General features: G+C 33.3%; 1 protein-coding gene across 1 annotated transcript; it reads left to right on the plus strand.

The window, feature by feature from the left end:
- The first annotated feature begins 1,451 nt into the window (after window positions 1–1,451).
- LOC106671097 (ubiquitin carboxyl-terminal hydrolase 15-like) lies at window positions 1,452–19,284 on the plus strand. Its single transcript, XM_014401917.2, has 17 exons — window positions 1,452–1,972; window positions 6,357–6,472; window positions 8,004–8,134; window positions 8,525–8,645; window positions 8,712–8,904; window positions 9,005–9,061; window positions 11,068–11,203; window positions 11,341–11,514; window positions 11,575–11,733; window positions 11,925–12,110; window positions 12,433–12,653; window positions 13,548–13,828; window positions 13,916–14,065; window positions 14,340–14,556; window positions 14,616–14,869; window positions 16,790–16,878; window positions 19,112–19,284. The coding sequence occupies exons 1-17, from the start codon at window positions 1,881–1,883 to the stop codon at window positions 19,184–19,186; spliced, it is 2,652 nt and encodes an 883-aa protein (XP_014257403.1). The 5' UTR covers window positions 1,452–1,880; the 3' UTR covers window positions 19,187–19,284.
- Window positions 19,285–19,778: the final 494 nt, after the last annotated feature.

Raw genomic sequence — 19,778 nt, forward strand, 5'->3', positions numbered from 1 at the left:
GAATGCCCCTCAGAGGAACAGACTCATAGAAGAGAGAGGGATTATCTTCACATGATTAAGAATAGGCCATGTGAGGTTGACACATGGACACTTATGTTTGGGTCAAAACCTGTGTACGTGTCCAGCATGTAGAGAAAGGTTGCTTGATGTGTACCATTTAATTGAAGGATGCCAGTCCTTGGAGAGTGTGAAGAATGCCAACCGATATGAGAATTGTGCTTGAGCACGGCAGCAATTATTTGGGTTCCCTGTTGAGATTTTTAGAGGAAACAGGATTGTTTTATTGCATTTAATACTTTGTATATATATCTTGTTTTGTGTTTCTTTGTGTATATTGAGAGTAAATTTATTAGCGTGAATGTATTGTGAGAAGGCCGATGGCAGAAGGTTAGGTTAAATCTCCATTAACTGTTGCTTCGCATTCGAAGATGATATGGGTGGCTGTTTCCTCCTCCTCCTCATTACATAATCTGCAGATGGAATCATCATTATATATGTCCATGATATGTAGATATTTTCTCAGATGCCAGTGACCAGTTAATAGTACTATCACCCTTGTGAGTCTAGCCTTCTCCAACTGCGGCAGAATTATCCAGTAGAGTGAGAGTAGTTTTAGCATAAATTTACTATGTCTAGTGCAGATAGAGTTTATCCACTTCCCCTTTGTTTTATTTGGACCCATTCTGCGATGGAGGATTATGTATCTGTTATACCAAGTAGGTTCAGGGCCTATGTACGGTCTTGCAGAGTCTGGCCAGTCTGTCTGCTTTTCCGTTACCCAAATTCCTGTGGTGTACTGGCACACAAGATATCAGGTTGTGGTGTGTCCACAGGTTTTTGAGATTTTGAATGCATTTACTGACGAGTTTTGATGTGATTTTTTTCAGTTCAATAAGCTACAATAGAAATAATCAAGGATTATTGTTTATTATTTGTATTAACTTATGTTTAGTTTTATGTATGAGTTTGTATTAGAAACCTGACTTTTTTAAATTTATATAGTAGGATTAAGCCATTAATTATTGAAAATAAGAAATAAGACAAAAAGTAAACTTGCATTATCTCTTCTGTAATTTTTTTTAATGAGTTGTGCTTTTTTTCTGGGCATGCGATATATTCAATAGGCTATAATAGAATTAATCAAGGATTATTGTTTATTATTTGTATTTAATTTATGTTTAATTTTATGTGTGAGTTTATATTAGAAACCTGACTTTTTATATAGTTAGATTTAAGCCGTTAATTATTGAAAATAAAAAAATAAGTTAAAAAAGTAAACTTGCATTATCTCTTCGGTCGTTTTTTTTTTTTTTTTTGAGTTGTGCTTTTTCTTTGGGAATACGATATGTTCAATAAGCTAAAATAGATATAATGAAGAATTATTGTTTATTGTTGATGCGTTCCTTGATTCTGTGTTTCTTCTTTTGTCCACGAGTGTCGCGCTTTGCTCCTCCATTACAAGGCATTATTTTCTCATTTCGGTCTCGGTTCCACCGCTTTCGAATTTCGTTTTCACAGCGGAGTCTCGCGAGTCGGCAGTGTCTTTGTCCGTCTCTCGAAAAGCCCACCCGAGTCGTCGTCGAACGCATTGCTGAACGGCCTCTCAGACGGATCCCCAGTCTCGAATGATGCCGAGATCCGCGACGGCGAGACTTTAGCCTGCCACCCTCTGCACGACGGAGGCGATTGTTTTCTTCTTCTTCTTCGTCTACAATCGCACACGGGATCTCGCGTTGGAAGAAAGACCGCGCCAGTCGCACATCCCACTCGGAAAACTGTGATATCGAAAGGGACTTTTTCTCCTCAAGACCCTCTCTCACTCTCTCTCGTATTATTATTTATATATTATAATTATTTATTAAAAATCTAAACTTTACATCATGGGGGAGTTGATCGAAATGCCTTCTAACGAAGAACAGAAGGAAATACTGACGAAAAAGCTGAGCAAATCCATCGTGGCAGGAGAAACATGGTAATGATTTTAACTTTTATACTATGTTATTAATATTCTACCTAACTTTTTAGTTTTAGATGATAACCACGTGTTATCACATGACAATTTCCACCCTTTTGCTAGTGCTCGACACTTTTTTAGAACCGATTTTCTTTTATTCCCTTTCTTGTTTTTTCACATGTAAAAGGTTAATTATAATCCTTTGAACCTAAAAATACACCCAATGGGGGGAAAAAAATCTACTGATCTGCGTTGATTCACTTTCAGTGTTATTAGCAATGAAAACACTGTTTACTTACCATCCTTGGTTGCAAGACATACTTTATGTCCTTAAATCACTCAAATTAATGGAAATAACAGTAAGATTTATGTCGGTCCCTTGTCGCTGCAGCATGTAATGGACAAACTGATCTAGCAGCAAAAAGCAACATACTGTGGATACTGTGGATCAAAAAAGTATTGACCCACTTATCTTTGTTTAGTTTTCTGCTTTAAAAATACAAAAATTTAGTTTTAAATAATTTTATTTCATAAAATAGCTAGAAAAATACATGATTCGAAAAGAAAACTTAAAAATTTACATAACGCAAGAGTTAATTTTCAAAAAAATTCTCTTTTACCAGTCAAAAAAATATTGGCCTACTTATCCTTGTTTGGGTTTCTGCTTTAAAATACAAACATTTTTATTTCATAAAATAGCTAGAAAAATACATGATTGGAAAAGAAAACTTAAAAATTTACATAACGCAAGAGTTAATTTTCAAAAATTTCTCTTTTACCAGTCAAAAAAATATTGGCCTACTTATCCTTGTTTGGGTTTCTGCTTTAAAATACAAACATTTTTATTTCATAAAATAGCTAGAAAAATACAAGATTTGAAAAGAAAAATTGAAAATTTACATACTCCAACGGCTCATTTTAAAAAATTAACTTTTATCCAGTCAAAAGAGTATTGGCACACTTTGTTTATTTCTTACTAGGTCGTTACAAAAGTCTTTATGCATTAACTAATTGGTGATATTAAAGTTTCTATTTTAATCCTTATTCGAATCTGATGTAAACAATGCATACATCGTTGTGTATTTTGACTAATCTGTTATTTAATTATGTATACAAACTGAAAAACTCAAGAGTTAATTAAAAAAAACAAAAACTCACTTTTATCCAGTCAAAAAAGTATTGGCCCACTTATCTTCATTTTGGATTCTGCTTTAAAAATACAAAAATTTAGTTTTAAATAATTGTATTTCACAAAATAGCTAGAAAAATACATGATTCAAAAAGAAAAATTAAAAATTTACATAACGCAAGAGTTAATTTTCAAAACAATTCACTTTTACCCAGTTAAAAAAGCATTGGCCCACTTATCTTTGTTTAGGTTTCTGCTGTAAAAATACAAAAATTTAGTTTTAAATAATTGTATTTCACAAAATAGCTAGAAAAATACATGATTCAAAAAGAAAACTTAAAAATTTACATAACGCAAGAGTTAATTTTCAAAAAAATTCTCTTTTACCAGTCAAAAAAAAAAAAAAAAAACATTGGCCCACTTACCTTTGTTTAGGTTTCTGCTTTAGAAATACAAAAATTTATTTTTAAATATTTTTATTTCATAAAATGTTTAAAAAAATACTTGATTTGAAAAGAAAAATTGAAAATTTACATAATGCAACAGTTAATTTTTGTGATATTAAAGTTTCTATTTTAATCCTTATTCGAATCTGATGTAAACAATGCATTCATCGTTGTGTACTTTGACTAATCTGTTATTTAATTATGTATACAAACTGACTCGTGCCTTTCATTCCATTTTATAAATCTCACCAAAAATGTCAGAAGAAAAAAATGTCATTCGTGGTTTACTGAGGCACTACTGGAAAAAAGTACTGAGTGCGAAGGCAGCACCTGAGGAAATTTGTCCATTGGAAAGTGAAAATGTGCATCGTATCACTGCAGCGTTTTGGTTCAGGCGGTTCTATTCTACGAACAACAACCTTCAAGACGAGCCTAGATTATGTCGGTTCACTGTTGAATGATGCTGAATTACTCGAGTCAGTCAATAAGGATCCATAGGTGACCACTCGAACGGGGGTTTCACATCCAATAATAAGCCACCATTTAAAAAAGCTTAATGTCCGAAATATACAACAGATCACGTATATCTGTAAAAGTTTGTTTCAAAATTGTAATTGTAATAAGCAATATCCACCAAAAATACTGGATACCCCGCAAAGCAGTTCAAGCAGAGGTTCACCAAGATCGATATTTGGAAAAAAGATTATGCTTTGTGTTTGGTGTAATTATGAGGGTGTTTTGCACTATGAGCGTTTCCAGATGGCAGGGCTATTGATTCTCTGCTCTGAGCTTTACTGTGAACAACTCAAAAGAGTATATGGGGTTTTAAAAGAGGAGTACCCTGCTTTGCTCAATCGGGATAAAGCGATGTTTCAGCAGACAACGCTCCTGGCCATCATTTACCCAAAGAAAAAAATTCAGAAATGAAAGGTGTCAGGCACATCTTGCCCCACCCTGTTTAAAGCCCTGATATCACACCATCTGACTATGGTCTTTCCCGGTCAATGGTGTATTTTTTTGAAAGGCCAGAACTTCGAAAACTATGAGGATGTGAAATTAGGATGTGAGGAGTTCTTCACCTTGAAAACCAAGGACTGGTATCACCACCATGTTCTAATTCTGGCAGAAAGATGGGTTAAAGTAGTTGATAACGATGGTCTATTTTGAGGAATAATTTTCATATATCAAATACATTTTATACTGAAATTTAAATAACAATTTATGTACAAAGACTTATGTTGCAACCTAATGTAAGGTTTTTATGAACTGGATTTATATTTTGTCTATATACCATTGTCATCTGTGACAGCCTTTAGCCTCCTTGGCATCAATGAAACAAGATTTTGTGCACTTCTTTTCCAATTTTATGCTATTCCTCAGATAAAGTATCTTTCAACACATTTTTTGAAGAAAGCTTATTTTTTCTTACTTTTAGGTCTAACAGCTATCATAGGTGTTTTATTACATTTATGTCAAGAGACTGGTTGCATTTTCAATTTCCGGGGAATGTTGTACAGCATCCATTCTTTTGTTTTGTTTGCTGTGTGCTTGGGATCATTACTTTGTTGAAATATAAAAGTGTCCTTGATTCCCACCTTTTCGGCACTGTTTTTTTAAATTATGCCCAAAATGTTGACATATTTCTTGGCATTCACAATATTGTCAATGAAGGTCCATTCCATGACATGTACCCCCAAACTAGGAGATGAACATCTCAATGGTTTACATTGGGCCTCACATGGCAGATAGTTACCACTACCTTACAGCCTCTAATACATCACTTTGGATGTCCCTAAGAAGAATCCTGAAACACCATATTATACTTCTCTTCCCCTTCATCGAGATAATGAATCATGGGCCAAGTCCAACCCAGAAAAAGCCTTTGCATATAGAACATTGCTGAATCATTGTAGTGAGCATAGTAGTGATCGGAGCGGTTTTTTCCAGGCGTGACACGGTCCTAGTATGATACGTACTAATGGGCAAAAACTTAATTGCCTTTAGTTCAGTAATTGTAGTCAATATAATGCCTATTAATGACAATATGTCTACTCAGAGTATAATTTTTATTTATCACTTTAAAGGTATGTACAAGTTTAGTTGAGGTTTTAGCTTTATATTTAGATTACTGGGAGTCGGCCTTTCTACAACTTTCAGACTGATTTATATTTGTCTATTGTGCTTTTTATTGGGTCCCAAAGTTTGGTTAAGGGTTCTTATGTGTTTCTTTCCGGCCTGGTTTTTTTCTCTTCCAGGAGTTGGAATCTTGGATACATTCGCATCAACAGACATGCTCTTTCTTTCGTTTCTTCTTCTTTCTGGCAATATCTGCACAGGCTTGTGCCTCTTCTAGTCTATACATATGTTTGTAAAGTCTGCAGTGTCCTGCCAGCAGTCCTACTATCATTTTAGTCCTTTATCGTTCTACTATTAGTTGATGGTCCTTAGATGAACCTATTCACATGTTGGAGTTCCTTTTGAACCACAGACCTCAACCCACCTTATGGATCTATCTTTTTCACAATTCCGTGTGCCCCAAAAGGGTTCAGGGTCAATAGGTGTCCTTTCCTCCTTCCTTTTGAACTTTCCTTGACTAATTTATCGGCCTCTTCAATGCCCTTCTTCTTTCACCTGTTACCCAAACAAGATGTTCTTTGACCCAATTTGAATTTGAAATTTCTTGTCAGAATTTTGGGATCATTCATCGACAGGCATCCCCAGAATGAAAAATGACATTTAGATGTATTTAAATAGAAATAAAATTAGTCTTTCAATATGCAACTGTTATTTGTTGTAAATTTCTAAACTTGCTTTGTTTTAATTTCAGGTATTTGATAGGCCATAAATGGATGCGATCTTTGAAAGAGTTTTTAGGATTAGCTGAGCATGGTCGTCATCTTGATGTCTCACATCCTGGCCCAATAGATAATCGCCCATTAATCGGTATGTTGAAAATTCATAAATGCTATACGTTATCACAGATTAAGATGACATACACTGTTTGGATGAAAAGAAAATAATTACTGGAAACTAATAAATTAATGACAATTACAATATGTTAAAAGTAAAAATTGTAGTTTTTGATGGTATATACAGAATGAAACAGTCTACATCGCAAAAAATGAAATGTACAGTCAAACTTCACATAAGTGAACATTTGGGGAAAGGGGATTACTGTGGCTAGTGCATATCGCTCTGCTCGGGGTTCTGAATCAACTGCTGCCAGCAGGCTGAATCGCAGTGCTGCAGTCAAAGAACTTTTGGATCTACGACTATTCAGGTGAAATTATTTATGCACCAGTTCTGCTACAGTGTTCCATCAGGCTGCACTAATTTCAGCCGTGCAGAGAACTTTATTCCTCCAGCGGTAAACTTAAGACCCTTTAAATCAACAGCATTCACTAGATTGTTTTGAGAAATTTGAAATTAGAAAATGTAAAATCGAATAATATATGTGTAGTGTTTAGTGACCGTTAGTCAATGATTATTCATTGAAATATTGTTAGAAAAACATTTTTCTAAAACCTACTTCACACCAGACCTCATGATCTCCGAATAATCATAAATAATACAATAGATTTTGATTTGCCTCCTATTTTAAATATGTACCTTAATATTATTAGTCTTATAAATTAATCAAATTAATTAATTTATTTTTTATTATTTAAGTTTATAATTAATTTACTAATCTCTTTATTAATGTATTATTTTAATCTTAATATGTATTAATTACCAATAAAAAATACAAATTAATCACAAATTTATAATTATTTTCTGACAGTATTTATTAATATAATATTTAGTCCGAGATGTGAGAAAAATCTCGAATCAATAAAAGTTATCTGTCATTCATTGAATTATCCGTTGTTTTTCTTTCTGCTGTCTGCTCATAAATAAGGGATTTTTTCATTGAAAAAATTTAAATGCAATTTTCAAGTCCATTTATTGGAATGTCCAGTTATTAGAAGTACTTAGTAAAGTACCGAAGAAAATAAATTCGTCTGTTAGTGGAAGTTTGACTGTACTGTGGCCACTGATTGGTCGGTCTTGATGTAAGAACAAATTGCTTTCCTGTTTTTGAAAATCTGTTTGGGACAGTAAAAAAATTATAGATTTAAATTAATCCTTATTTGTTAGAGGTCATAATTGATCATATTAATTATGCCAATTAATTATTCTTTTTATCTAAAGTTTTCGATTGAGTTGATAAATTATTTTCACCAGGGGGATTTGAACCCACAATCTTCGGCTCAATACACTGCTACTTAAACCACTTGAGCTATTGTGACTTCGATCCCCTCGGACACCAACTCCTCATCTCAACCTATAACCGTTTGAATTTTCCCTCTTTTTGCCATATTTTCAATTTTCCAATTTTCTTTATGCCATATTATAGATTTATGTGAAGTAATACATTTTGTATAAAATATTTCTTGAATATGCAAACATTATTATGGTGTATTTTGATTTTTAGATAATGAAAAGCATACTTTAAGATCTGCACTCACAGAAAAGATTGACTTTGAACTTGTTTCTGAAGATACATGGAATCTTCTGTCAGACTGGTATGGTGTAATAGAAGACACCGAACCAATTGCGAGACAGGTATGTAAAATGTAAAAGTGAAAAGTAGAGTAATACCTGTCATTCAGGAGGGCTTAACGTCCAACTGAGTCCAATTGGATGTCGCAGGCAATTGGTTAGAACAAATTTACAATATTTTTTCCAGTCATGGACTGGTGGTATTTGAACTCAGGAACCTGGTATCATGATAAATTTGAATCGGTTGCCCTAACCACGATCCCCATATTGACTGTATTTTTTTTTTTTAACTATTAAAATACTAAATATCAATTTAAGTTCTTCATGCACTTTTCAATAATAAACTTTTTTTGCCTGTTGAACTGTCATGATGAAGTGGATGACTTTGTGAACATAAATTTATAATAAAATATTTTTACATTTTATTAACACATAAATACACATTTCTGTTAGGCCATCTCAAATAACGAGCATTACCCTATTGTGGAAGTTTACCCAATAAATTTATCCTGTTATAAAAATGGCGATCGTTCTCGAGGAGAAACCCTGCAAGTTAGCAGAGTTGAAACATTAGGTAAGTCTGATAAAAAATTTACCTGCAGTAGTACACACCTTGTCTACAACTTTTACCCATTCTCAGCTCGTGTTGTGGAAAGGTTATGTAAACCGTTCGATATACCGAAAGACAGCGAAGTGAGGCTATTTATTGAAGGCTTGATCAATGAGCCAATCGAGGACTACAAATACAAAAAAATTTGCGAAACTGATTTAGTAGGATGTCAGAATTGCCTTGTTGTTGAGACGATGTCAGAGGATGGAAAATGGCCAGAAAGGTAATTATTGCAGAGTGGCTCTTTTGACTAATGTCCTTTGCCATAGAATCAAAAATAGCATAAGACAAGTAAACCTATCTATTATTACGTTTGTTTCCAGGCATCCTTATCCTGTAAAAAGTAATAAAGACAGGTTAATTCACCAAGGGCCTTCTGGGTGAGTTATAGCATGCAAATCTTTTACCATTGTAGTTATATTTTTATTAATATCTATTTTAGACTATAAACTATTGTTATTGAGTAATAAGTTAAACAAATATGTACAAAACATTAACCGCAAGAAAATTGTTAAAATCATAAAACCTCCTTTCTCTTCTTACTCAGTGGGGAGCTTGAAGATAAACTGAACACATTCAGTAAGGCAGTGCCTTACAGCCTTTGTAGCCAAGACACGGGACCCGCACTACCTGCTTAAAAAAGTAGGATGCTCAGGAGTGTCCCCCGCCAATTGGCACTATTTCATTGTTCAGGAACCTAATACACTTACATTTATACACTGTTTTCCACATTTCTCTGTCCTTGCATTTTCCTAGTTTTATCTGAAAATAGAGTTGTTCGTTGTCAGGTAAATGTACCCTGAGACAAAGTCTGTAACAGAATTTGTTTTAGTCAGGTACAAAAAAAATACAGTTACAATGTATAGTATGTATATTTTGTTTACCATCCTTTTATCATAAATTTTTGTACAAAATGTATTTAAAAAAAAAAAAATGAAATCTATGAAAATACAATCTAAAAAATTGAACGTACAACAAAATACTTTCATAAATTAAGTGTACAACTATTAATAATTGTGATAAATTTTAAAACACTAAACAGGTTGGTTAGTAGTTCTATATTTGCATGAAGTCTGTCATGCATCTTTTAAAGTTTTTTTGCCTTTTTTTGGAGGCCAGAAGACCCTGGGAGTTGGCAACAATGACCATTTTTCAGATTTTCCTAAAACAAAATATGAACCATTTATAAACGTACTAATAAATAGGGCCATAAATACTCTAAAAAACCATATATACCTCAGAAAAATTAGGAACCTACCGAATTCCAAAAAATTGAATGAATCAATACGAACCTGAAATCAATAATTTAACTGTAATTTAAGTTCCGATAAATCAATTTAAAGAAATGAATGCATGAAAACTTCGGTAATAACATATACTTACATATTAATTACAGATTTTGTTGTAATTGTGAGACACAAAGTAAAATATTTTTTAAAAACCTGGATTGGGAACAAGTGGGGCGAAATGCTCTATAAGATAGTTTGGTTCAAAATGAGGCCGGATAGATACAGGTTAAATGTTTCCACACAGAGCTTACCCCATAAATTGTCCAAAGAAAATAAAGGGTCTAGGACACTCGAGAGCGTCCTACTGGCCCATTGGATTTTAATTTAGGGTGTGACTGAGCGTCCGTACTGAATGTGTTAAATGTCTTATGAATTGTTTTGTATGTTTTATCTTCAGCTCCCCAAGGGCAGGTCCGATGTGACTGATCTGTACACCGATTTGAAGTGGTTATACTTCCTACCGCAGGCAATACATCCTTGGCTCCTTCTTCTATTAGTTGATCACTCATCTTCAATTCCTCTGTACAATCTGTCTCGCTCCCGCCCTTCTGACCCTTCTTCACTCTATCTGCTAAGCTCCTTCCATTTCCACCTTTAATTCTTGTCTCTTTATCACCAAAGACTTTTAATTGTCCCTTTTTAGTTTTATTTCCATTGCAGGGTTTTTAAATTGTATATTTGTGTAGTAGTATAGCCTTAACTGGGTGGGGGTATTTTAAGTTCCAGAGTAAAGCAGTTTTTCATTTCCAAGATTTTCTCAAACTCTCCTTTCTTCTCATCTACTATCTTTCATCAACCTGTTACTCTTCTTTTCACTTTACATCTTCATTTCATTCCCTGCTTCGCACATCTCTTCATTTCTCTCCCTACTTGTCATTGCCAACTTTCCTCAACCTTCACCCTTCTTCACACTTTATACTAACTTTCCCTCTTCCTTGCCATAATTTCTTCCAGCTTTCCACTTTACCTCTTTATTTCTCTCTCGTTTCTATATCATCTTTTCTCATCCCTGCTTCCTACTTTATTCTCCTGCTTTTTTACTTTATATTTGATAACTCACAATATGTTGACGTTATTTATTTAATTTTAATTTTCAGTCGGATTTATAATTCTGAAACAGTTGTCCAAATACGGCATAGGCACATGGCTCAAACCCAAAGCCGTTCGGCACCACCAGGTTTATGTGGGTTAATCAATGTTGGAAATGCCTGTTTTATGAATAGTGTATTACAGGTAAATTTTCCTTTAATAGTTTAAATTAACAATAAGGAAAAACACTTTCCAGAAAACTTTTTGATTCATGTTATGTTAAAGTAACTTGATTCCCAGAGTGACTTAAATCTTAATTAACTTAAAAAAATATATTTTAGTGTATGAGTAACGTTCCAGTTATCACTGAATATTTTCTGTCCGAGAGGCACTTGAAAGAATTAAACATAAGCAATCCGTTGGGCATGAAGGGTGAAATTGCCAAGGCATATGGTGAATTGATCATGAAGATGTGGTCAGGGAAATACAGTGAAACTATCCCCTCTGAGTTTAAAGTAAGTAGTAAAGTAAATATACATTTTTTTCTAATTTTTATCAATTCAAATATATTTTAGACACAAGTGGGCAAGTTTAATCCATCGTTTAGTGGTTATCAGCAACATGACTCACAAGAACTGTTAACATTTCTACTTGATGGTCTTCACGAAGATTTGAATAAAATTAAACAAAAACCATATATAGAAATCTGTAACCAAGCTGGAAAAGACGAGAAGGTAATACAATTCAAGTGGTTTAAGTCCTTTATTTTATATTTTACTTATGCTCATTGTCTGTACTTGCATTGTATGAGTTTAATACTGTGTCATATTTTCTCTTTAAATAAAACAAGGTTATTAGTTTTGCCAAATTTGTTCAGATATTACATAATACATTATGTTATGTATATATATTTTTTTGTTTCTAGATAGCAGCTTTTGAAGCATGGGAAAATTATAAGAAACGGAACGATTCTATAATTGTCGACACCTTTCATGGTTTGTTGAAATCCACGGTCATTTGTCCAGAATGTGAAAGACCTTCTGTTACATTTGATCCTTTCTGCTATTTATCGCTGCCTCTACCCTCATGCAAAATGGATCGGGCTCTTACGGTTTGTATTTTTGTATTTCTTAAAAGTTCATTTTCACATATAACACATCAGTGTACCCCTAATAACTGTGATTATGGGGGAATATAATCAGCATTTGAAAGAGGGTTCAACCCGTTGACTGTGGTTATCACCTCCTTCTTTCCTGGTGTGTCGATTTGACCATTGTAATTTTCAACTATTTAAATTAATTCAGCATAGAGTATTGGTACAGGCCAGAGAGGCCTGCAGCTTGTTAAGCTATTCCATCAAAGTGCCAACCCACACTATTTTGTTCTTGATTACCAATTTTGATATTGAATTACGATGTAATGTATGATTTTAGATAACCTACGTTCCATTTGATGGCTCAAAGAGAGAATGCAAATACCGATTAATACTTGCAAGAAAAGATACAATTAGAGAGTTGTGTCAAGAAGTGTCAGTCAGGACGGGGATCCATCAAGATCAGATGCTCGTTGCAGAAATAACACAATGCCATTTCCATAAGTTTTACGGGAATGAAGATAGCATCGATCATATTGAAGAGAAAGATGTCATTAAAGTGTATGTATTATTTCATTCTCAGTCAATTAACCGATATTTCATTTATGTGATATATAGCAGAAGAGAAAATGTATTACCCTGTTTAATTAAAATCACCCATCCTTTTTAGTTTTGCCAATGAGGTTTTTCATCCATACAAAGCAAAATAAAAACTTAACTGAGCATTTTTGTAGATAAAACATGCATTTTGCACACACATATTTTTCTGCTTCATGGAAAAATATTGAATCGTAGATGTAGCCTACCTACCCTAACTCTTCCCTATCTCATTTTAACTTAACGTGACTTGTCTCCAATTGTACTTAATCTTGTACATCCCTACCTCTATCTTACCTAACCTAACCTGTCCCTAACTAACGCAACCCATCCCTACTCTACCTCACCTAAACCTCTCTAATTTAACCTATCCCATTCCTAACTCAACCTAACCTAACTTGTCCCCAACTGTACTTAACCTAATTCATCCTAATTTAACCCATCTAACTCATCATAGCTTAACCTGTTCCTAACTCGTCCTTATCTCATTTTAACTTAGCCTAACTTGTCCCTGACTGTACTTAAATTAATACATCCCTAGATCTACTTTACCTAACCTAACCTGTCCCTAACTAACGCAACCCATCCCTACTCCACCTCACCTAAACCTTCTCTAACTTAACATATCTTGTCCCTAACTCTTCCTAGTCTAATCCCAACTATATTTAACCTAACTGGGAAGGAGTACAAATCTGTCCCACTTAACCTAACTATGCTCACTCTCCAGTAATGCGAAAAAAGTTGTGTATCCAGCCTAAAAACATATCCATGTTAAAATAACGAAATGAATGTCTTCATAGTTTTTCTCTCTTGTTTTTAATATAATAACCATCAGAATACCTTTCATTTTTGTTTCAGGTTTGAACTTCCAATTGTGGTCCCCGCCTCAGATAAAGATACTATGATAGTTCCAGTTTGTTTTTGGGAGCTTTGTAAACCCAATGACAAATACTTGCCGAACCACTTGTTCGGTATTCCATTTCTAATTACCATCCCTAAAGCGCCGATTACGTACGATGATTTGAATGAAGTGCTCTTGGAAAAAATGCAAAGACATTTTAACCTCCCTGGCAACGTTTCTGGAAGTAACAGTTCTTCTTCCTTTAATTCAAATTCCTTTGCTGTTTCTTCTTATTCCGGTGATTATTTCTTAATTACTTTATATTCAAAGCGAAAAATTTTATGAATGTAGAAATTTAATATAATTTTATATTTTTAATTTTTAGATACATCGTTAGAGAATGACTTAGAGAGACAGTGCTCTCTTAATAACATCGGTTGTGAAGATTCTTTTTACAAAATTTATTATATGGATTCCTCCACTAATGCAGAACCAAAAAAATTAACTTTCAACGATACCACTATAAATTTATCAGGTATGAAACAGGGATAAGTTGTCTGCACGAATACTTTATTAATACTTACGAACACTTTATCTGTACAAACTTTTACAACCTTTCTTCATTTAACACATTCTTCTTATAACGGCAATGATTTATAATACCACTCCCAAAATATGGTATTTCCTGTTATGAAGATACACCTGTAATAAAAGACATAAATTTTATTTTTTTGTTCAAATCTTATCATTTTGAACGACTACACAATCTTAATAATCACTTATTGTCAATAAATGTAAATTTATTTTAGATTTGCTTTCTGGAAATGATCCTCCGAGGTATGGACGCAAAGTATTAATCCTTCAGTTTACTTCAGAACAAAGGAGAAAGTTTTTCCAAGAAAGACCAGTAGTTCACGATCACCTGATTAACCCTTATCCTTCTAATAGGGAGAAAGGGAAAATATCTATAAATGATTGTTTAAGCCTATTCACGACATGTGAAAAATTGAGTGCTGACGATGCCTGGTAATAAATTTGTTTTTAAACAAAAACCCAACGTGTTTTTAATCACTTGTCATATCTAGGTATTGCCCAGATTGTCACAAACATCAGAGAGCAACGAAAAAATTCGACTTGTGGAAACTTCCGAAAGTGCTGATTGTTCATCTGAAGAGGTTCTCTTACACTCGTTACCGGAGGGACAAAATAGATGATTTCGTTGATTGCCCAATTTCAAATCTGTGTATGGATAAATATGTTATCAACGAGGAAAAGCCGTCAAAAGTGTACGATTTGATTGGAGTGTGTAATCACTATGGAAATATGGGTGCTGGGCACTGTAAGTTTTTTTCTTCCCCCCCCCCTCCCGTTATGCAGAATAAAACCTCAATAAATCAAAATTCGTGTTTAAAAATAAAAATATTTGTTGTTTCCCTTCCTATCTTGTCAAAAGTATCAAATAGATGAATCAAAATTTTAAAACTGTCTTGTATAGTGTGATGTTTTGAACTGCCATACGTGAAACCCTCTAGCAACCACCTCCTTTAATGGAAAATTTTTGCATTCCCTGGAAAAAAAGATTTTATATTTCATTTTTTTTTAACATTTTAAACCCCTCTCTAACGGACACTGCTATGAGTCCCCTTGGAGTAATTCTCTTCTCGTATAAACTGTAAAAATATATTAAATTTCCTTGTGAGAAAATATTTGTAAATTTTACTAATAATTAATTTTATTGTCATTTTACTTTTTTAAGTTAAAAACGTTTCAGAAAGGTATATTCATAATCCTTCACTGATAAATGAATAATAAGTAATGAGAAACGTGTAAAGTCGGTGTTTGACATGGCTGTTAACCCATTCAGGACAGTGAGCATATCGCCCCCCTTGATTTCCCCAGTGAGGCACTAGGGATAACTTGATATCGTACTCTAGTATCTTCATTTTTAGACTGAAGTTTAATGAAGCAGTGTATTGCTTAAAACAGTAAACAGCATTGTTTTTCATTCAACTATGTATATAACTATATATATAACTTCGTGCTGGTTTGCTTGACTGTGCTGGTGGGACATGATACTGGACTCTTCTCTGCGTACATCCCCACCTTTTCTTATTAAGCATCGCAGCAGTGGGGATTAGCAGTTAGCTAGCTAAATGCTTTGTGGTGCGATATGCACAGTGCCTACTAATTTCATATCTTTACTTGATACTGCAATAATAACATGGTCACTAATCTCTACACAAAATAATAACATGTCAAAACTATGTCTATGTCATTCCTATGATCAGAAGGAACTTACTATAAAAGTTTGATCAAAATCATGCCAGAAGATTTTGAGATTACATGCAAACTTTCTTTACTACATTGTTCTTAAAGTACATTAAAAAAAATGGTTATGATCAGTTTAATTCAAGTTTAACTTAAAAAAGTTTTAGGAAGGTAGACACATAATCTTTTACTGTGAAACAATAAAAAAAAAGTTGTTTTAAATTTCATGTTGATACAGCTTTTAGGAAATTTGTCCTTTTCTAGCTAAATACTTTTTTTAATGGAAGTTCTCATAGTATACTTTTTTTTGTAAGGCCTTTCCTCCTTTCAATGCTTCTGAACAGCAAACAAAAATGGTTGATACTTGCATCATGAGCATAATATAGGCCATGTGTTTTTTCAGTCTAGCTTTTGGTAGTACTGAAAACGTCGAACTAAACGAGATAAATGAAACAATCCAAAAAACCTTTTTTTGTTATATACCAAAATTTTCAACGAAGATAGGCCCGTCGCTCAGTGGAGATGGGAGTGGGAAAAAATAAATACCTATTGAATATAAATGAAAAAAAAGTTGGGTTCATTTTTAACTAATAGAACAACAAAAAGAGAAAGAAACCAAAGATGGGTAAAGAAAAATAATAAAATTCCCCTGCACAGGAGAAAACACAGTATAAAAAGTCTAAAAAATGGGAAACATTTACAGTAGAATGGTTTGTCTGTCAGTGAATTCAAGGCTAATGTAAATTATATTAAGATAGTTTGTAATAATATTTAAAATATGTGTTTGTTTTTTCTTAATAACATGGAAATTTTTAAGACTCAGTTGTCTTTTTTTAATTTTTTGGCTTATTTATTTAATTTTATTTTTTTAAAGTTGATTCATTAATTATTTAAACATTTTAATGAATTTACAGATTGTGAATGTATTAGATACCAAATAGAAATGTTTTTTAAAAATAGAAATCAAAGAATTTAAATGCATTTTTTTCAGATACTGCTTCTTGTAAAAATAAGGACAATGGGAACTGGTACAACTTCGATGATAATATGGTTTCACCCATTCAGACAGAAAAGATTTTGGTAAGAGCAAAACATTAATTTCGTTACAGCTGTTGTTCTGTTTTTACAATTTTTTGAGAAAAGATTTTTTAATCAAAATTTTTGCTGTATTTTGGGAAAGTCTTTACAAAACAGTGCCAAAATGAATGAACGTGTTAAGCATTTTAAGTCCTACAAATCAAATTTCAAAAAAGAAACATGTACATTCAAACTTAAGCGGACACTTAATCTGTTATTATAAGCGTCCACAATAAAAAGATTATTAGATTCATAAACTGAAATTTATAAAATGAATTTAATTCGAATGAATGTATGTATGTACACAGAAACTAATTTCCTTTTTTCACTTTTTATAAAGGATGGTTCATATTATTTCTATTAAACTTAATTTTATCTTTCTCATGGACTTTTTCTTGATGATTTTGTGAGGATGCTAGAAAGCAGGAATTTGTATTTAGTTATCATTGCAGCTTATTGTACTTTTACTTGTTCTTTAGTTCAGTTCAGTTGACTCGATCCTTCTTTTAAGAAGTAGTTTAATTTTTATTTATCATTGTTTTTCCGGATCTTTTTTTACCTTAGGGCGAGGTTCTTCGATTCGAATATGGGTGACAATTGGTTCCTCCTTATTGCCTAACTTACAAATGGGGATCATCATTGAATATGCCCATGTTGTGCCTAAGACCAATTTATGTTCTATCAATTTCTCGCGTTTGACGTAGTCCATTTTGGAAATGTGTGGGAAGGTAAAGAAGGGAATTGAAGAGAGTGTAAGGTTCTATAAAAAGGGTCACCAACCGGGCAAGGTATGGAGAACGTCCTCTCCATTCCCCTCTTTAACACCCCTCCCTTGTTACTGAATTACATCTTGTTCCTACTAATTGTAGTACTTTCTTTCTCTATTGCCTTTGTATTCAAGTAAGGCTTCCCTATCCTTGCTCTGTACAGGAGGCCCATTTTCCCTTTCATCCAGAGCTCTTTGCTTTGTTGTCCTGTATAATCCCTCTGGTCAAGTAATGCTTCCTCACCCTTACTCTGTGCAGAAGGTTCTCTTTTCCCTCGTGTGGACTCCTCCGTTCCCATCGCTATGTCATTTCACTGCTTCGGTCTGCTAGGAAACATGAGGCTACCCCCTCTTCTGTTGCTCTCGGAGTAAAAGCAAGAGCAACTGGCTACTGTGTACAAACAAGAATTAGCAATGAAACTACTGAAGGAATGGAGCTTGGAGTAAAGTAGCTGCAGCTGTGTGTTTGAAAGTTTTGGCAAGGGTTCTTAACCACTGTCATCCACTTCTCTTTTTGTTTTTTGAGAACCCATTCTGAGATGGACAAGTGGTTGATTTTTTTATCCCAGTTATCAGTTCTGAGCCTATAGCTTTGCAGATACTCCTCTGGCCAGTTTGTCTGCTTGTCCAAAATTGCTTTGTTCTCTGGCATGTTTGTTTTCCCATGTTTTGGAGATTTTGGATGAATTTGCAGACTATTTTGGACCCTTTTACATTTATCCCACGTTACATCCTGAGTCCTTGTTTAGTCATGTCAATTTCAGTTTTAGTCCCCAAGATCCAAAATTTTACCCAGGGTTCTTCTTTTGACCATTAATGAAATTCTACTTTTTGTTATGATTTGTTGAATGTGCGGCTCCAAGTTAATTTCTTTTAGAAGGTATTTCCTAGATATTTATCCTCATTTTTGAATGGTAGTACTTCATTGTAGAAACATGTATCTATTTTTTCCTGGCACTCCTGCTGTTCTTATTGTTAAACTAAAAACTTTATCTTGCTCCCACATTATCTTCCACTGGTTTCACTCTTTCCATTCTGATTATCCCAATTAAGCCCCTATTCTCTCCCCAATCCATCCCTTCTGGAGACCCTTAAGCACTTCCCTTAATCTTGCTGAGATGACTCACAAATTTACCTTCCTGTCCCAACTCCTGTCTTACAAGTTGCAATTGTACAAATTCAGTACTTATACTCAATATGTTCCTGGGCCGCTTATTTTACTAATTTCATTTTAAATTTTATTAATTTTTCTTCTTTAATTCTTTATTGTCCCATTTTAATTTAATTTCTATTTTAAAGTGTTTATTTTATGTGTACATTTTTAAAATTATTTTTGTGTAGCCTTATTAGAATCTTTGTACATTGTATTCCTTTATCATAAAAATGGTACCTATGTCCATTTCGGAAAATTTGACTGACAATCCGTTTTTCCCAAATGAATTTTCTAATTTTAAAATATTTTTGTTCCAGACAAACGCTGCCTACGTTCTTTTCTACATCGCTAAAGACTGTAATAAACCACCTGATAATTTGGATACAAATTGATTCCATCCAATGGTTTTGTGATAATGAGTGTGATCTATATATACATATACAGTAATTACTTTATACAGAACAGAAATAAATGGATATTGAAAATAGGACATATTTTCCGTTTTAAAATAAAACCCTGTTGTAATTTATTCTTGAATAGATTTCGATTTGGATTTTGTTGGAGCAGAGTGGCCTCGTAATCGCTAAATTCGATCAGCCATCTGTTCCATAGCCAGTATTTTTGACGTCGCAGTTAATGCTAAAAGAAAGATGGGATTGAAGAAAAATAAAAATCATACTATTACCTCCAAAAAATGTAACTTTTTCCCTGCAATTTTTCTGGTTCATGCAATTGTGTAAAAATTTATTTAGCTCGTTTGTAAATATGTTTATTTGTCTAGTTTGATTGTTAATTTTTGTTTAAAAACGAATAAACCATTTTTACTTAATATCAAGTTTTGAAATTAATTTCCAATTTAATGTCTTTTCTAGGGATTAAATCTTGACAAAAATTTTTGGCCCTTTTTTGACTAACTCATTAATACATATATTTTTTGAACCATCAAATTAAAATAAAACTAACAAGTTTAAACATTTATTTTAA

Source organism: Cimex lectularius, unplaced genomic scaffold (genome assembly GCF_000648675.2).
Source record: "Cimex lectularius strain Harlan isolate CLEC.00 unplaced genomic scaffold, Clec_2.1 scaffold214, whole genome shotgun sequence".
NCBI lineage: Eukaryota > Metazoa > Arthropoda > Insecta > Hemiptera > Cimicidae > Cimex > Cimex lectularius.

What these genes read in the sequence shown, in the direction of transcription:
- LOC106671097 (XM_014401917.2), top strand. Translation starts at nt 1,881, where the DNA reads ATGGGGGAGTTGATCGAAATGCCTTCTAACGAAGAACAGAAGGAAATA. An exon ending in AAGCTGGAAAAGACGAGAAG is followed by an intron (nt 11,734 to 11,924) that starts GTAATACAATTC and finishes TTTTGTTTCTAG; the next exon opens with ATAGCAGCTTTTGAAGCATG. An exon ending in TGCTGTTTCTTCTTATTCCG is followed by an intron (nt 13,829 to 13,915) that starts GTGATTATTTCT and finishes TTTAATTTTTAG; the next exon opens with ATACATCGTTAGAGAATGAC.